The sequence below is a fragment of the Pundamilia nyererei genome, unplaced genomic scaffold (genome assembly GCF_000239375.1).
Source record: "Pundamilia nyererei isolate P.nyererei 1_Seehausen unplaced genomic scaffold, PunNye1.0 scaffold00008, whole genome shotgun sequence".
Classification (NCBI taxonomy): domain Eukaryota; kingdom Metazoa; phylum Chordata; class Actinopteri; order Cichliformes; family Cichlidae; genus Pundamilia; species Pundamilia nyererei.
The window spans coordinates 1,369,447-1,388,259 of record NW_005187409.1 but is presented as its reverse complement, the minus strand read 5'-3'; the positions used below and the strand labels follow the sequence as shown (position 1 = coordinate 1,388,259).

General features: G+C 40.3%; 4 protein-coding genes across 8 annotated transcripts in view; 2 read left to right on the top strand and 2 right to left on the bottom strand.

The window, feature by feature from the left end:
• Window positions 1–967: 967 nt before the first annotated feature.
• On the top strand, window positions 968–2,040 carry timm8a (translocase of inner mitochondrial membrane 8 homolog A (yeast)). Its single transcript, XM_005722871.2, has 2 exons — window positions 968–1,204; window positions 1,821–2,040. The coding sequence occupies exons 1-2, from the start codon at window positions 1,094–1,096 to the stop codon at window positions 1,980–1,982; spliced, it is 273 nt and encodes a 90-aa protein (XP_005722928.1). The 5' UTR covers window positions 968–1,093; the 3' UTR covers window positions 1,983–2,040.
• A 40-nt stretch (window positions 2,041–2,080) lies between these two features.
• Window positions 2,081–6,407, bottom strand: LOC102198838 (magnesium transporter NIPA2). The gene is made up of 6 exons (XM_005722870.2): window positions 6,232–6,407; window positions 5,904–6,036; window positions 4,589–4,645; window positions 4,200–4,290; window positions 3,785–3,945; window positions 2,081–3,663 (listed from the first exon to the last, which is right to left on the bottom strand). The coding sequence occupies exons 2-6, from the start codon at window positions 6,034–6,036 to the stop codon at window positions 3,029–3,031; spliced, it is 1,077 nt and encodes a 358-aa protein (XP_005722927.1). The 5' UTR covers window positions 6,232–6,407; the 3' UTR covers window positions 2,081–3,028.
• Window positions 6,408–9,050: 2,643 nt separating this feature from the next.
• On the top strand, window positions 9,051–12,428 carry mars2 (methionyl-tRNA synthetase 2, mitochondrial). The gene is made up of 3 exons (XM_005722869.1): window positions 9,051–9,472; window positions 9,806–10,140; window positions 10,485–12,428. Exons 1-3 carry the CDS (start codon window positions 9,196–9,198, stop codon window positions 11,661–11,663), a joined length of 1,791 nt encoding a protein of 596 aa, XP_005722926.1. The 5' UTR covers window positions 9,051–9,195; the 3' UTR covers window positions 11,664–12,428.
• Window positions 12,429–12,675: 247 nt separating this feature from the next.
• med12 (mediator complex subunit 12) overlaps window positions 12,676–18,813 on the bottom strand; it is a 31,585-nt gene continuing 25,447 nt past the window's right edge. Inside the window, exons 34-43 of one of the 5 annotated variants that reach the window (XM_005722866.1) lie at window positions 18,352–18,501; window positions 17,729–18,091; window positions 17,481–17,622; window positions 17,154–17,359; window positions 16,892–16,966; window positions 16,484–16,701; window positions 16,183–16,348; window positions 15,479–15,682; window positions 13,165–13,246; window positions 12,676–13,072 (exon numbers count right to left, since the gene is read on the bottom strand). In XM_005722866.1, coding sequence (XP_005722923.1) covers window positions 13,035–13,072; window positions 13,165–13,246; window positions 15,479–15,682; window positions 16,183–16,348; window positions 16,484–16,701; window positions 16,892–16,966; window positions 17,154–17,359; window positions 17,481–17,622; window positions 17,729–18,091; window positions 18,352–18,501 — 1,644 coding nt within the window. In that variant the 3' untranslated portion in view covers window positions 12,676–13,034. Of the gene's footprint in view, window positions 13,073–13,164; window positions 13,247–15,478; window positions 15,683–16,182; window positions 16,349–16,483; window positions 16,702–16,891; window positions 16,967–17,144; window positions 17,360–17,480; window positions 17,623–17,728; window positions 18,092–18,351; window positions 18,502–18,813 lie in introns of all 5 variants that reach the window. The other 4 variants (XM_005722865.1, XM_005722864.2, XM_005722868.2 and 1 more) reach the window with 4 other exon arrangements.

The following is an 18,813-nucleotide window of genomic DNA, read 5'->3' as shown; positions in this document are numbered from 1 at the left end:
CAGTCTTCACCCATACCGTAATATACGTAAGAGTAGTGCAACCACATTTTCGGTGCGGCTGGCGGAGCGGCTAGCTTGACTGTGACTTCGTAAGTTGTTTTGTTTTTTTTTAAACTTTATTTATCACATTATAGACATACAGTCAAGTAAAACAGGGATCACATAAAAGATAACATTGTGGTAGTACAATGAGGAACAGAAAGAGTGACAAAGACAGTGAGACAAAAGTGAGTACAAAAAATAAAATAAATCAAGGGGAACATAAATAAACAAAAGTTTGCAAGAGCCAAAATCAAGTTAGCAGTTTCAATCGGTTACAGATGTTAACAGTCTTGAGAGCCTTCGTGTTTTTTGATGAGGAGATTGTCCTTATATATTGTGCAAGTTCCATTTTTAATACAAGAAGTTCAGGCTTTCTGCCGAGGACTTTGCTTTTGTGTATATGAAATTTTGCCAAAAATAAAACCAAATTTATAAAGAAGAAAGCATCATTGTCCTTGTCTTTAAAATTATAATAGCCAAAGATAACATCCTTATAGTACAGTTGGAGATTAGGGAGAACAGAGTCAGTAATAAACTTGTGGAAATCCTTCCAGAATTTACACGTAAATTTACGTGACCAAAACAGATGAGAAAGTGTTTCAGGTTGCTCTTGACAGAAGGTACACTTTACATTTATTTCAGCCATAAATTTGGACAAATATTGTTTGGTAGGGTAAAACCTATGAATCAACTTAAAGGAAATCTCTTTAATTTTGTTTGTCAAGAAAACCCTTTGTGGTAAAGTCCAAACTTTTTTCCCTTCAATATCTGTTACAAAATTGGCCCAATAAAATATGGCTGATGGAACAGAGACCATTGCATCCTGAATGTGACTTCGTAAGTGAGGGCTCTGTCACTACCTCACCTGACCGCAGTTGTTACGAAAGTCTACGTGTACAGGATGACGATGCTTGTCACACAAACGTGCTCTGTGATTGGCTGAACTACTTCCCGTTTCCCGTCGTGCACACACACGTGAAGGTCAGCAATAAAGCCATTAAGCATTTACAGTTTGCAAAATATTACTAGTACGACCTCTTTATAAGCAAGTATGGACAGCCAGGGAGCGACAGCTGACCCTCAGCTTCAGCAGTTCATCGAAATCGAGTCTCAGAAACAACGATTTCAGCAGCTGGTGCATCAAATGACGGAGGTCTGCTGGGTAAGATGAGCGTTACGCTACCAGCTCAGCTCTGCCATTTGCTATGTGCATAAATATATCTGGTTTTTTTGACTGATGGCTGGTGTGTCTTATATTATACACAATTTTAGGCTTCCGTTTTTACTGGCCGTGGACAGAAAACTATATTAAAAATGGATTTTAGCCGTTTACAAACACCGGGTCGCACCGCTTTTCTTAGGCGACCCTTACCGCTATGTCAAAGCAGGGATTCAGTAATAACGTGTTAGAGACACTATACTATTCACTATAGCCCGGCTTGGTATAGCTGGCGCTTTAGATAAGGAGTATCGGAGTGAAGCGAGGTGGACGGACATGTAGTATTTTTAATGTTCATGTCAAAGCGGGCCAAAGGCAGACGTGTGAGGTCACGAAGGACCGCCTAAGAATTTCCTGAATAACTGGTTTAAAAACACTTTTGGCTTCGACTTCGAGTGTCTGAGCAACACGTCCGAATCGTGGAGTGCCGCACTGCGTGCTGAGGTCACAGCTGGGGCACATCACGCGCTGACGTAAAGTTGGTACTTTGTAACAGGAACTCTGGCGCTGTATCCAATCTTGCCGTTACATTTCCTTTTAATCGTGTCTCTGTTTCCAGGAGAAGTGTATGGATAAACCCGGGCCGAAGCTGGACTCGAGGACGGAAGCGTGCTTTGTTAACTGCGTGGAGCGATTCATCGACACCAGCCAGTTCATCTTAAACAGACTGGAACAGACTCAGAGGAGCCGGGGGTCGTTCTCAGAGACCATGTCAGACTAAAAACTGTCTCTCAGAGCGCTAACGAGGCACACGGGCAGAGAGGGACCGTACCTCTGACCCTGCTGTCTGTACAGTACCTTTAAGAACTGTCCAGCCAATGGGGGGGAAAGGAATCTAAAGTGTTACCTTTTCATACAAGTGCCTGAAAGTAACATCGAGCATGGACTCCTGTAGTTTTTTTAATTTGTCTTCTGCTGGCACCTGAGTGTTGAGAAAAAACAAACAAAGCCACAAACCTAAACTCTGTTTTTGTCAAGTCACAGAGCTCAAGCTTTAAAACTGAGTCTGAATGTGAAAACTCACAAAATGTGCAAAAACACACTAAGCTGGCCTGCTGGGGGGGTTGACTTGCAGCAAGAGGACTTAACTACATGCTGGTGTAATGAAAGGAACTAAAGATGTCTTGACAGAAGAGGCATGATCAGCAGCCGAGGCTGAACATATGCAATAAATAAATTTAACAAAAAGAGAAACCAAACAATATTGTCCATCTTTTGGAAGAGTGCAGTGACATGATGTTGTAAATGTGTTTTAATCGGCATTATCAAACATCCAAAACACAGTTAACGCAGCGATTTGTTACAGCTTGCACACATTAGGTAGACATTTATACAAGTAGACAGCATTCTTTGGTGTGGTTTGTGTGTAATACTGAGGTAATTCAGTAACTGACATCATCGACTCAGAGCAAATTAAGACTTTAACACTGACTGCATTTAAATAAGCTCACACATTTTTAAGCATGATGAAAGCTAAAGGTGCAAAACTTTGGTTATAGTTTTCAGTAACAGAAGGCACAATCTGGCTTGTGAAGGCTACTTTTTAACTCAATATGTTGTAAAAAAACCAAAAAAAACCCAAATGTACACACCAGTATGATGTGGACAACTAATTTGAAATAAAATCCAGTGTACTGATAGCATTACTCTCATTTTAAAGCCTCCTCTCCCATCCTCCTCGCTTTTTTGTAAGATAGATTGTAAAGCTGTGATATGCATTAAAGTTTTAGAATGACTTTGTAGTGATAATAACAATACTGGCCCTCTTTAAGGTGCTCTCTGGTGTATACCCCACCCTCCATTTGTGGCTCCTTCTCTGGGAAGATTCATCTCGTCTTGTGCTTGCAAGTCATAGCTGGGAAGAGCCAAGTATGGCTGTTGGCCCCATGGAAAGCCCTGAGGACCTTTCCTCAGATAAAGTGGGAGGGAATCCCAGGTAAATGTAATGTCTTTAAAGGCATGGAGGAGAAAAATTCCCAAAATGATGGTCAAGAACCCACTGATTGTTCCCACTATTCCATCTATGTTCATTCTTAACCATTCCTTGAAGAGGATGGCCGAGCAGGCCATGACAGACGTGGTGAAGAAGACGTAATAAATGGGAGTCACTAGTGATGTGTTAAAAATGTCAAGGGCTTTGTTCAGGTAGTTGATTTGAAGGCTGACACAGATTACCAGGCAGATGATTAAGGCCCAGAACAAAGGTTCCTTCAGCACCGCTGTCCCGGCAAACAGCTCCTTAATGCCAATGCCCAGGCCCTTGACACAAGACACAGAGAGCGAGCCAATCACAGAGCAGATCAGGATGTAGACCAGCACATTCTTCTGTCCAAAACGCGGAGCCACAGCACAGATAAGAATCAGACTGCTTCCCACAACGCACACAGCAAACACAATGAAACCTAACGGGAGCATTCAAGAATGAGTTAGTAACCTGAAAAAAATCAAACATCCAGCTCCTTTCAGGGATTCAGCTTCCACAGTGTTGTTAATCAGATCACAGCAAAGCAGGTCTGGTCATACCTGGATCCAGGAGCTTCTCAGACATGGCACTGAGGGAAGCCACCTCTTCTTCCTGCGGTGCATGGATAACCATGACTGTGGAGCCCAAGACGCAAAGCAAACAACCGATCTTCCCATGCACATTCAACCTCTCGTTCAGAAAGTAAGAGGACAGCACGGCACTGGAGATGAAAAACATACAGAGCAGAGGCAGCATTGGCACAAATGGTACTGTTCCATATTTAGAAGGGTATTTCTTTCATAGTGGAAAAAAGTGAAAGCAACAGCTTTTAGCAAATATATAGATATTTCAAACCATAGTAAATATACTGTATTTATTGGGGATCATTTTCAATCTCAGATGCATTTCCAACATGCATCCTTCATTAATAATACTAGTATACAACATAACACATTAAACCTTTAAAACGTTTACCTGACAAGTACACTCAATGCTCCTAGTGGAGTCACAAGTGTGGCTGGTGCAAATGCATATGCGGCAAAGTTGGCAGCCTCTCCAGCTCCCACTGCAACACAGCAAAGATCGTCATTAGCATGCAGATATATTCATATCTGGTGCAGCTGCTTAGGTTAAATATTTTCTTCCAAACCCACATGTGCAAATGTGCTCTTTGAAGGAATGTGTACTTGGAATATTTGGTGTGGGTGCAGTGCTTACTGCCACGTCACCAGCAAAAAAAAAACAACAACCCACAAATGCCTTGTTTTGTTTTAAGAAAACAAAGAAGACAGTGTTTCTAGGAAGAATCCTGACCTTGTTGCCCGTTTACAGGGCAGGATTAAATCTGCCAAAGATTCACTTACTTGAAATTAATCCTGCCCACCACAGCCATTCTTTCAGGTAAGCGTGGCCCCCTTGACCTGTTAGTTGCACAAAGAGAAACTGCAGTAGATTTCACAATAACAGCTGCAGATTTCGCCCTCAAAACCATCATTGTTGGTACATTTATGAACAACCAGGTTAATGTTACTAATCATAAGTTACACAATGTACTGCGGTAGCTTGAATGTGCACAGCCCTTCCGATACCCGCTGTAGTATATTTTTATTATTCAGGTACACCTGTCTTCTTTTGCACTACAACATATAGCTGTAGTTTTCCACAACTTATCTCGATTTTATTTATGCAGTTCAAAACAGCCCACATCTGAAGGACCTTATGGATTATGATTAACTCATAAAACATGATATAAAGTTCTCAGTTACAAAGCCCGAGGTTTTATAAAGTAGTTTAAATCAATTCCATATCAAAAAGCTAAACTGCTGTTTATATAATAATAATAATACAGTAATAAGACATTAATAGAAATGCCTATGTATTTATGGAAGAACTATAGTCCATGAGTCATTTTGAGTCATTTTGAGTCATTTTGTCAAAAGCAAAATATTACATATTTACTGCTTCTTAAATGTAAGCATTTAATGCTTCTCTATGTCTTGAAGCTTTATTATACATATTAACTCCTGGTTAACTAGTAAATCCCTAAAAAGTAAATCCATTCTTTGTTTAAAAAACATACATAAATAAATCGAATTTCATTTGTAATAAGGGATAAATCTTTACTGTACCAGATGGGTGTGTCTTTTAGTAAACTCTTGTAAAACAGGGTTAAATACCACTGGCATACTGTGACTAGCAGCTTTGGTGCTACAGTGCAGTGGTTTCTGCATACCTGTCAGAATCACATAGGAGAAGTCACAAGGAAATCTCTTACATTTTTTTCTCAAATTAATATGCCACGTTTTCTCATAGTTGTGCTTTTTAGATGAGCTGACTTGTTTATTGTCACAGAAAAGTCCAATATTCTGTCATTTTCCCTCTGAAATGTCAGACTTCGATGCAATGATTACATTTTTAGTCTTACGTGATACTTAAGCGAGTAAGAGTCTCAGAGTATGTGAATGCAACACAGCTGCATGCCAACTAAGCTCCCTCCATCTTACTGTTGATAATGAAAGCTGGATCCTTTCCATCATGACAATTGCAATAACAATTCAGCTTTAAGGGTTATAAGGGTTACTTTATCGTGTTGTAGTTATTGTTGATACAACTACGTGTTCTAAAAATCTCTTCGCGCGCTCGCATAAACTTCGCTACAGTTGAGTTTTGTTGTATCACCTGCTCGCATGGACCCCTTGCTGGCCAATCGGAGCAGGCCTTTCTTCTTCAAGATGAAACTTGAGCCGATAAAAACACTGGAGCTCACAGCTAGTGAGAGGCCAATGTAGAAGTCCAACCGCGTCACCTCCATCTGAAACAGCGGATAATGCAGTAAAACATGTTCCGGGTGTAAAAATGGTCGACCTACTTCAAACACGAAACTTTCCAGGCATCGAGCCGGAAAGCTCACGTTTAAAGAAGTCACATGACAGGCTGACCGTACCGCGACGAACTGAAACTACCCGTTAAAACGACCGTAAAAGCGGAGCAATATGAAAGTACGTACCGCTCTGATTTGGTTGTAGTTTGTTTTAGTGCAATTCAGCTTTAGCCGGTCGGCTAACGTCACATTTTGTGAAATGTTTTACCTCCGTCGTCACATTAAAGCTATTCGTCACATTCATTGCGGACCGCGGGAGGAGAAGCAGCTGATTGGCTGGTCGTCACCAAGCAACTTCCTTGTGATCGTCTTGGAAACGGTTATCTGCTACCGGTCAAACAAACAGCTGCTCGCCATGTTTTCATACGGGATTACAGATTAAATTATTTTCGTGATATTTAGTTATAATGGCTGTTTTCCTTAATAACATCAACAAAGTACTGGAAAGAAAGAAGAAATAACAGATGTTAGAATATGATACTGATCAAACAGTAAAGGGCCAGTCTACAGTTGCAGGACATTTTCTGTGTGAAATACGACAACATGTTTGTTGTGTAAAACACACTTCTACTAAGATAAATGTACCTAGTTGTTTAAAACGTGGTTCCAAAATATTATTTAAAACACAGACAAATTGCATTTTTCTCTTGTCCCTACTTGCTGATAATGACATGTCTTATATACTATAGGATTTTAAATGAGTTTTACATTAACTTGATTGTTTTGAATTCGTTAACATATCTATAATTGTTCAACCTTTTTTAAACCTTTTCTAAACATCAGGATAGTTTAAAAAAAACCGTATATATCCACAGCAAGTTCCCACAAAATATGTGCAGACTTGTTACCGAAACCTATTTAGCCTCAAAAAGGAAGAGACAAAACAATGAGGTGGCATGATAAAGAAGAAGTGACATGATCAAGTCCCGTGCTAACACCAATGGTAGACCAAAGGTCAGTCCCCTTTGACATATTTTGTATTTGTCCAAGCTTTTCTGACTAAACTATGTCACTCTAACCATTACAAGTCCCTGTTACCCATATTATCAAAAGAAGACAAATGAATTTCACAGTTTCATTCTTTTAGTAACTACGTTCATCCCTGACTTCCACAGTACATTACATTCCACATTACATTATCTACAAATAAAGCAAATATAGCTATTCGACCCTGTTGCCTTGTCCTACACTGTTTTTAACACTGTTACTATATAATTTTTATTAAAAATAAACACATTTTTTATTAGCTCACAAGGGTTGGATCTACTACCTTTGTAATAGTAACTATTATAAAGTTCAGCAAGGTAGATTTAGAAAGTTGCTTAAATGAATCAATCTTAGCTATTAGTATTAGTATTCCACATAAAGGCAACCATCATCACCTTTTTAAAATCTAAACTTTTACAATTTTATAATCTACATTTTCTGGTTCTGGAGAATTGGAAAATATTTTTGTAAGTTTAATATGTAAACTTAAAAAAATATTATACATTACTTAAATAATGCTGACAGTTGATAACATCAGGCAATATCAATATTTAATCATATTTACAGTATTATTAAGTAGATATACAGTTGTGGTCAGGAGTTTATATACACTTGTCATGGGCATGAATGTGATGGTAATTTTTGATGATTTCTTTGAAAAATTTCCATGGTAGATTAAATTGTATGGAACACATGTTCACTGACTTTACAAAGCAATGAAAGTTTGGATTTATTTTGGATTTTCTCTAATCCACACTGGGACAAAAGTATATATACAGAGTCAAACATATACACAGGACCACTTAAATCTTTTCAGAAGTGGTGCTGAACGTTCTAAAATATCTTTTAACTTGACAAAGCCAAGGCATACTAACTTCTCGTTAGTAATAATGATTGACAATTGGAAGTTTCTTTTTGCCAGCAAAAATGATTTGTTTGACACCGCTCACTGGACTCACCAATACAAAATAATTCGTATTTCGACGAAGCTATCGGTGGATACAGTAAATCCACCAAATCCAGAAAATTTGGCCAATCATCAGGAAATCAGGCGGGGAAAGCAGTGCTCCACCACTGCTGACTTCGACTAAGGGCATAGACAAGCAGTAGAAGGAATACTTTGTGAACCTCTTTACTGACACGTCTTCTGTAGAGGAAGCTGGGTTACTGGAAAGGAGAGTTTGTCCATTAGTTGAACCCCAGATTCGGGAAGAGCAATGTTGTTTTCTTGCGCTGGTGGAGCGCTGGACCATCTATTTATCCTGTTGAGGATAACTGAGTGTGCATGGGAGTTTGCCAACCAGTCTGCATGTGTTTTGTGACTTCAAAGTCTGAGGCCATGGTCTTCAGCCAGAACAGGTGGAGTGCTCACTCTGGAGTGGGGACATGTTTCTGGAGGAATTCAAGTATCCCAGGATCTGGTTTGAGTGAGGAAAGGGGGGGAACAAGTTATTCAGATGTGTCACTACTTTGCCAAGGTTTGGAAGAAGATTCGAACAATCACAGTTTTGTTTGAACTGTGCTCCAATAATAATCACATCAACAGTGTGCATTTTATTAAGCACATTGTTGTATTAATATATGCAACAACTCAACAACTTAATTGTGATGAGTGGATTAAAAAAAAAAACCCTTTGTATTTACCTCACTGAAACCATGTGCCTGTCCACATGTCAACTTCCTAGTCTGTTTTTGTCAATAAATTCAAAGTTTAAAAAAACGTCCCACTGAAATCGATGTAGTTTTTTTTTAACCTTAAATATTTTGCTTTTTGTATAGTTTCTTTTTTAAATATTTGTTAGAATATCAGCGGTAACACTAAATTAAAGAGAAAAAAAGGAAAAATGAGCAAGAAATAGGGGGAAAATACACCTCGTAATCTGATTGGTGGTTGATAGTCAATGCGCAACATACAGCGTTTTCATTGGACAAATTATTGTTATTCGTAGAAACCGGAAGAAGCCTCAACCTTCACAGGCAATGAAACACATGGATTCCAGGGTTACATTGAACTGAATTTGCCGGTTTTACGCTAACACTCTACACTACGTGGATTCAGTATCGTGTTTTGGTCTTCATGTGGACGTCGCTTGGTATCCAACTATGAGGTTCCCCTTTCTGTTTGCTACCAGAGGATGTAGAGCGGTTTACAGACTCCATCAAAAGCAGTTTTTATCACCGGTTCCACCTCTCTGGGAACATCGGAGCAGCGCTGCTTTGAGCACTCAGCTATGCAAAGCTGACAGAAGTTACTATATAACTACTCCCATCTTCTATGTCAACGCTTCACCTCATTTAGGACACCTTTACTCAGCTGTCTTAGCAGACTGCTTACACAGGTACAAGCTACTGCAGGGATTTAACTCAACGTTTGCAACAGGTAAATCTTCCATTTACGCTAAGTGTTCGTTTTTCATGTTACTTTAATTAATGGGTGTCTATAGGTATTAAGGTCTTTGTTATACACCATTTTAAGCCTTACATTGAACAGAGAAAATGGTATAACAGAGAAGAAAAGACTAAGATGTTGACATAAAACTCTTCTGTGATCACCTTATAATTTTGACATTTTGAAACTGTTGAAAAAGTAAATTAGTTCGTTTTCTGTTTTATATGATTGTGAGTGGAATGCGTTTTAATTTGAACCATTATTATTGCTCAGTTGACTTTTTGGCTTTTGATGATGCTCTTGTTATGTTTGTCATACATTCAGGCACTGATGAACATGGCTTGAAAATCCAACAAGCTGCTGAAGCTGCAGGAAAAGATCCCCTGACCTTCTGCACGGGTGTGTCCAAGCAGTTCAGACATCTCTTCAGTAGCTGCAACATATCGTACACAGACTACATAAGAACCACCGAGCAGAGACACCGTGAGGCTGTGGAGCATTTCTGGTCAGTGCTGTGGAACAAAGGGCTCATCTACAAGGGGAGTTACGAAGGCTGGTACTCCACGCAAGATGAAAGCTTTCTTATGGCCTCTCAAGTCGGTGATGCTTTGGACTCATTAGGGAAGGAGATCAAAGTGTCGCTGGAGAGTGGACACAAGGTAATTTCGATCAAACCGTGCAAACAACTTTTTCCTTTTGTCTCTTGAGGAGCTTTAAGAAGTCTAGGAAAAATACGCCAACTTGAGCCTCTAATCTTTAGTGTGTGACATTTGCTGAGTACGTGGAGCCTAACAATGGGTTCGATTTTACCACAGACTATTTACTGCATGTAGTTCCTGTCTGTGCTCTCCTGCCCTGCCAAATAAACACTGAAAATGCTTCCCAAACGAATTGTGAAATGGAGATTTTTTTATCTGTTTTCCCCTTTTCAGTGTTTATATGAAGCTATTTTAACTTCATTAACAAAGTTTCAAAAACAGATTATCTCGCCACTGTTTTGCAGGTGGAGTGGATGAAAGAGGAGAACTATATGTTTCGCTTGTCTGCGTTTCAATCTCAGCTGCTTGACTGGCTCAGAGGAAATCCTCAGGCTGTACAGCCTGAGCGTTTTCACCAGGCCGTACTTAAGTGGTTGCAGGAAGACCTTCCTGACCTCTCGGTGTCCCGTCAGAGAAGCCGTCTTCAGTGGGGGATCCCAGTCCCCGGAGATGATGAACAGACTATCTACGTATGGCTAGATGCTCTGGTGAACTACCTCACAGTAGCAGGATATCCAGATAAACACAACCAATGGTGGCATGTGGCCCGCCATGTTATAGGAAAGGACATCCTAAAGTTTCACGCCATCTACTGGCCAGCTTTTCTCCTAGGAGCTGGACTGCCACTGCCACAGGTGATTCATGTGCACTCCCACTGGACAGTAGGAGGAAAGAAGATGTCTAAAAGTTTGGGAAATGTGGTCGATCCTCTTGAACGCTCACAAATGTTTACAGCTGATGGTATGAGATACTTTCTCCTGCGTCAGGGTGTTCCTGACTCGGACTGTGATTACACAGATGACAAAGTTGCCAAGCTGCTCAACGCAGAGCTCGCAGACTCTCTGGGTGGTTTGCTTAACCGCTGCACGGCACCAGCTCTCAACCCAGCTCAGGTCTACCCCTCTTTCTGTCCTCAGTCCTTCCCCAGAGCACACGGAGGCAGAGCTGTGCATGAAGACTACCACATGTTGGATGCTATACAGAAACTCCCAGCTGTGGTGGAAAAGCACTATGAGGCTATGCATATATACAAAGCTCTGGAGGCCATCAGTGCCTGTGTGAGGCTCACTAACGGGTTTGTCCAGCGCCACACACCCTGGAAACTGGATAGGAAAAACAATGAAGACCAGCGCTGGGTAGACACCATCATTCATATCTCTCTTGAGTGTCTGAGGATATATGGCACACTTCTCCAGCCAATTGTACCAGAGACTTCTAACAAATTGCTGTCACGACTTGGGGTGCAACCGCATGAGAGGAGCTGGGCAGGTCTGAACTTCCTGGCGAGGTACCAAGGAATGGACTGTCCTTTTGAAGGAAGAGCACTAGGATCTGACAGCGGAGTGCTTTTCAGTCGCTTGGAACCTCATAATGCCGATAAACAGAAACCTAAGAAAACAAAAAAGTCTGCAAATTTGAAATGAGGATGGTGTGGGTTTGTTTTTTAATGTAATCTCAAAAGTAAGTTTCAGTGTGAGAGTTGTCACACATGCATTGCAACCATGAACCTCAGTGGTGGGTGTGAGAACACAAAGATCTAACTCAGTCACACTGCACATTAGTCTCTGTCATCTAAAACCTCGTTAGGATAAGGGTTTATATCTGATTGCGCTTGCATCAAAGTACCTAAGTGCATTCACTGCTATCTGCACACTTTATACTGCAGCACATTTCCAGTAGTGAGAATATATCTGAAGTCATTTCTTGTTGAGTGCTACATGTCAGAAAGGACATCAGTCTCATTCGGATTCCAAAAATCTACAGTTCCTGTCTGAAAACAGCTGAAGCCTTTGTTTTAATATCATCACTCTAAACCGAATGGAGCCATGATTCAACATCTTTTTATTCTACTGTTGGATGTCATACTGTCTGGATTGAAACTCTATTCTAAACACTGTTAAGCTGAAATGAAAACACCTGTATAGTTACGTGTATACAGGGTCTTTACACCTTGCTGTTTGTATTTCTCTGTGTTGAAATTTTTTTTGAAAACTCCAAGATTAGTTGTACTGAAAAAAAACATAATTAAATACTACATATTTAATAGCTGCCCAGTCTCTGAACAGCTGTTAGTCAAAGTGTCCTTCCACTCTTTTTACTAATCACTGTGGTCGCAAGCTGAGGAAACACCAACTTTACCAGTATGCCTTCCCCCTCTCTCCCAATATTAAACACACAGATGTGAATAATGAACTGATGCCTCAGTCCCATTTAGCTGGTTCACTTTCACAGTCCTTGTAATAAGAACACCGTTTTATTTACTCATTATTGGAACACTTTTACAAAACAGTCATTTACGGTGGTATTTACATCAGTTTGATACATTTTATGCACTCGTTGTCATTTTCCTTCTCCCAGAGCTTGAAAAAGAGCAGCGAAAGATAAAAACTTTCACTACCCGGTTTTAAAAGAGGCAGCTAACACAAGTACCAGACATTAAAAACTGACATGATTTTTAATGAGAAATACACGAAACTGAGAAAAATTGTACAAATTGAAAAACAAAAATTGCATTATTCTTATAATTTGTGGTAATTTTTTTCTTTACATAGGCTCCATCATTAAGCATTACATGTTTACTTCAGATAAGGATCACTCCATTGATATTCTATAATTACACAAGTGACACAAGATCATCTCTGATTGTGGTCAATATTGGATTTCGTTAATCTGTTTGGTGGTCCTTTGTGCCTTCAAGTCATCCCTCCGAACTACCTTCATGGGACATGACACATGTATTCCCCCAATCCACAGAGCAGGGCCTCCACTCTGCCCACCACTATGAACAAACATTATCAGTAATAAGAGTTGGTGCCCTGTGATGGTTGTGTACCTGGAGAACAGAGGGGAAAGGTTTACAAATGTGGAACAATGAACACGCATTAGAAATGTGAGAAGATGCCACTGAAGAGGTTTCTGACTTACTTGATAGTTGCTGTTGCAGCTGTCTGACCAGCGCTGCGGTCTGCTGTTGCTGCTGAGTCTGCTGCATTCCCTGTCGTGGGAACTAAAAGAGAGAGAGAAGGTACTTAAAACTATTTTTGCACCTTTATCCAAATTAACTCATTTTAAATAAACTCAAGCTGGATTTCCAACTTGGAAGTCAGAGCAGCCCTACTAACCCAGGGTTAATGCAAGATGACAATAGTCCACAGAAACCTTAGTAAAACTGGCCAGTCTCTCTCCTTTAACCTTGATTTATTTAAAAAGCAGCCATTTAGCAGCAACTGAATATTTGGGGTGCCTGAATGCTCAAGTGGGCTGGTAAATGATCACAAACTGATCGGCCACTCGATAATGTTCACACTGGTCTTCGGTAGTGAGTTCTTCACCAGGAATGACGTATGTTTTGGATTGGATCTTACATGTTTATCATCCTGTAAGACAAAGTGATGACCCAGACCCGGTTTTGCTGCTGGCTCTAGTTTCATCCCATCTGACCAAAGGATGCACTTCCAGTATGCATGGTCCCTCTCCAGGTTGTCCTTAGCACACTTCAGAAGTGGAGTTTTTCAGTGCAGGATCCTAGTGACTGTCGAGTTGGCTAACAAATTCACTAGTGTCTTGGCAGTTGTTCTGGGGTCTTTAAACACATCTCTCATCGGTTTTCTCTCCAGAAACATTTCGCTTCCTACCTCTGCCAGCCGCCTTCTGCGCTGTGTGGCTCTCTTAGAATTTCCTGATGATACTTTTCACTCCAGTTCTTGGCACTTGGAAATGCAGTGATAACGTTGTATAGCCATTTCCTGCTTTGTGAGTAGGGCTGTGCAATATGACCAAAATCTCATATCCCGATATAAGACATCTATCGTCCGATAACGATATAAATCACAAAAATGTAACATTTTCTGTAATTTCTGTGAATCTCGGGCAGCTCGACTTGCGTGAAGTGTTTCCAGCTGCGCGTCATGTAGCTGCAGTTTTAACCGATGCATGAAACGACACATTTTTAGACATAAGTTGTATTGGCGCCGTTTTCTTTGTGAGTATTTATTACACGGCGTGCTGCGGGGAAAAGCCTGTTCTAACGTTTGAGTCTAAGGTTTATTTTTTAGCACCTGGCGGCTCTTTTTTACTTCTCATCCGTAAATAATCTGCATCTTTCACGTGATTCAGTTTATTTTGAAAAGTCTCAACAGGATCCTGAGCTTTATTGTGAAAGGTTTATGTGGAACATAAACAAGCGGACACGCGATGGTGTTACTGTCGTTGTTGCTAACGACAACGCATAAAAACAGGCGCTTGTCTGTCGGTAGTGTGGTTATATTAAATATAAGAGAAAGAGAGAAGTTTGAGAAATTAATATAAACACTACAGTGAAATATTGCCGTAAACAGTTTATTTTGCGACACCACGAAACAAACGATAGTGTAAAATGAAAGGACAGATGTTTTTATATTGTTATCCAATATATATGTTATATCGAACAGGCCTATTTGTGAGTGTCAACAATTCTTTTTCTCAAGTCTAAAATGATTACTCTTATTCTTGGCATTTATCTTCAGTGAGGCTAAAAGCCTTGCAGAAGTTGTTACACACTAAATTGGTAGATTGGTTTTAACTTGATTTTACATGTTTTGATCATTACTAAGCTAAAAACATGTCATTACATGTCAGTCATTTGTGCTATTGCTCAATAAAAAGGTCCGTTTTTCAGGCAGTTAATTATATTGACTCTTGTATTTTTCCTGGATTAATTTCTGTCAGTGTGTTCAAATCACTAATTTAAACTATAATTACTAAATATTAAACTAAATTACTAAACTATTATGTTTAGAAATAGTACATTAGAAATGCCTTGCTCTGTTGAAAAAGTACTTGGGAAAATGTTTACAAAAACTTTAAATTTCATGGGGGGTGGACGTGTCCCTATCTGTAATTGTTTTTGTTTTATTATGCAAGACCATTTCCTTATTGCACTTTCTAAAAAAAAAAAAAAAAAATGGAAGAAAAACATCAGAATTAATGGAAGAGAAAAAAGACCCAACAACATTGGAGCTACTCTTTGATGCAAACAGCACCTTTTTTATCCCTCTTGTGAATTATTTTTTGTGATAACTGAACACAGACTTTAAATAATTATTTAGCAGCATAACAACAAGTCTTAATCCTTTAGTTTATCTCGCCACATCCAAAACATATTTAAATACAGACGAAAACTTCCCAGCACCTGCCACCTGTCCAGTCGTAATGAATAAATCCTGCGAATGCCTGGAGTACTAAAAGCCACTAAAATCACCTGGACTCCTACCATGGGTTGCTGCGGTGGCAGCGGCTGCATGCTCAGGCCCTGGTTCTGTGCCTGGCCCGGTGGAGGCACAGCCGTCACCTGTGGCTGTTGCTGCTGTGGAACCTGTTGTTGAGGAGGAACCTGCTGTGGTTGGACCTGCTGCTGCTGCTGCTGTTGCTGCTGCTGCTGCTGCTGTTGATGTTGTTGTGCCTGCTTTGGTTGGGGAAACATAACACAGAAAAAGCTTGTAAATTTCAATAATGCACCACAACAGCTGAAAGAACAGCAAGGGCCTCTTGCATACTGGATTTAATCTCAAAAGATGCAGATTTAAACAAGTTAACATGTCCAAATGGTGTTTCCCCCCTAATATGGTAGAAGACAAAGCTAGGGAACCAATCCTATCAATCTGAGATAAGACTAATTTTGTTGGGAACAACTTTTATTCAGCATAGGAGGAAACATTTAGCTGTGACGTGTTTAAAAGTAAAGTTAACGTTATTCAATACCACTACACTTCTAACACAGTAGTGATGTGCTGTTAGAACTTTAATCTATGCTAGAAGAGGAACTTTCTCTGCTTTTACAGGCCATGCCTTTTAAGCACAGCCTTCCATCAACCTGTTTTTAGTTCTTAAGGCTGCATCAGGCAACTTTTTTTCTGTTTTAAGAAAACCCAAGCCATGGCCAAGATGTGACTAACTTCAACATACCCTGATCGCTGCATGTTGTCTGAGGTACTGCTGCTGCTGCACTAATTGTTGCTGCTGTTCTGTTAATATCTGATTGGGCCTGGACAAGCCTGGATGGACACCTTGTCCCATTTGCCCGAGATGGGATGGCATGATAGGATTCTGCTGGAGTTGCTGGTGGGGAAACCTGATATGTACAAGCCAATAAGAAAAATTAGCATATGCAACAATACAGCAAGCATAACAAGGACAAAAAGACACAAAGACTTCTAAGTGCTAATAATGATCAAACTAGCAGATTTACTTGCAACATAATACTGACCTCTGTGTGTTCTGCATACTCTGTGGGTAGCCTGTGGGCTGTGGGGCCTGCTGGAGAAGATACCCACTTGACCTCTGTTGCCTAGGTTCCACTACAGCAGGGTTGGCTCCAGGATGTGCGCCTGGGAAATTTTGGTTGCCATAGGAATGAGGTACTATACTACCACTTTGAGATGGATGCTGCTGCATTCCCATGTGTGATCCGTATGTGGTATAGCCCTGTGGTATAGCACAAATAAAAACAATGTTGATAATTCAAGCCAAGCAAGGAGGAGACAACTGCAGACAAAAGCAGGAAAGACCACAGGCAAAATATAGGACAGATTTCAAAAACGGTCTGTGGTCTATGGTATCATGTTTGATACAACCTTGTGTTAAATGTGACAAAACAAAAAAAAACACCACTTACCTGGGATTGCATTGAAGTATATTGTTGGTTTGGTGGCATTTGTCTAATCTGCCCTAATGCATTTGGATTTTGATGCTGAAAACACAAAAATTGAATTACTCATTTTTCTCTACTACAAAAACAATCAAGGATCAGAATTTAAGCAGCAGTTAAACACAAACTACGTCTGTTTAAGTTTACTAAATAGTGCTAAGGTGGCACAACTATTCTCAAGGAGTAAGTATTGCTTGACATGTCAGAGGTACAGACTCACCAGTCTGACCTGTAGTTGGTGTCGCAGATTCGGGCCTTGTGACATGGTAGCATGGGGCTTAAAGGTCATTTGGTACTGTTTGTCTGGTCCCATGATGCCAGGCATGCTTCCCGGCATGCCTGGCATCATGCCTGGATAACTAGGCCGAGCGGGCATCATTTTGCTAATTTGGCTGCGGTTTGGTTGTCTGTATGGAGCATCTAAACCTGGACCTCCTGTGGAGAAACAAATAAAACACAAGTCTCAATCCCAGATGTTCCAGCTGTGGCAATTCCTCTTGGGTGCTACAGCAGCATAAGTCATAATGATGAGAGTATCCTGCAGTTACTATCTGACCTGCAATCTGACCTGGAGGTAGAGGCTGGCTCTGTGTGTACACGTTCTGTGGATTATAGGGCATGGTCCTGGGATATGTGGGGTTCTGCATCAACTCTGGTGCCATACTTGTATATGCAGGACCTGGTGTTCGGTTATAGTCCTAGTCACAGAGGATAAAGTATTTATTTAAGTTTGGAAATCAATGTTTCAAATATAATGATCTCTCATATTTAATAGCAAAAACATCAATTGGCAGGATAACAGACCTCTGTTTTGTTAGAAGGAGTTTTCTTTTTCTTGGACTTTGACTTTTTGTTGGACTCTGGTGGCACAGTGGCTACATTCTTCTCCGTCTTCACCACCTCTATCATCTTCTCTGGTTCCTGTGAGACAGGTGTCAGGGGTTCCTCCTCTTCAGGGGGTAGGGGAAGAGGCTCCAGGTAATAGCTACGTGGTTTGGGCTTCAGGTGGGTGTGATAAAGGAGGAATCGCTGCTGCTCCTCAAATTTAGTCACCTTACGGTCCACACGTACTGTACCAAACCAGCCCCAGGAGAGAGGGGCGGAGTGTTTCAGACCCTCAAAAACATCCCACGGAGAAATCTTTTGTTTAGTAGATACTTGAAGACCCTGATAGATCAGAGACAAATTAAACTTACTAAACTCTTGCTAAATTCAAAATCATCAAGTTAGCATCAGTTCGTTGCAGATTTATCTGGTTTTCCTGTGACCTTAACTTGTATTTATCTTTACAAGCTGCAGTATTTGCATCTTTAGTTGTCTTCAACATACTTCTCTACCCCTCTTTCAAAATATAAAAACTGTGTACATCTAATTTTTTAAGCCTAATGTACAGGATGTATATTGACAAATAAAAAGAAAGTGCTTACCTCCTTCTCAAAGCCAGCTATCTTGTTGCCCTTAGTGTCTATCAGCGAACCCTGAGGTTCACAGGTTATGACATCGCGGGTTTGCTTGGGCAGCGGCAGAAGCTGGCGAACCTTTTCCAAACTTTCTGACTGCCGATCTCCAAGTTCTTTCTGTGGACACAAAACAGATGGAGTGAGTGTTAATAAAACTTAACTTTACATGGGCAAAATGCAGTTCTTCTCATTTAATGTCTACATGAGCAAAGCCATTACTTTGGCTGCCTTCACATGCAAAATGATCAATAACCAAGATAGTTACAGCTAGAATTAGCCATGACCTTTAGTCTTCAAAGTAAACAAGCCTTTTGCACTTAAGGTGAAAAAGCAATCGTTTCACTTTTGTCACTCTGAACAATGTGGTCAGTCTCATTTTTAACTTGAACTCAAGTGGTTATTTTTATAGACGGCGCTCACCCTTTAATC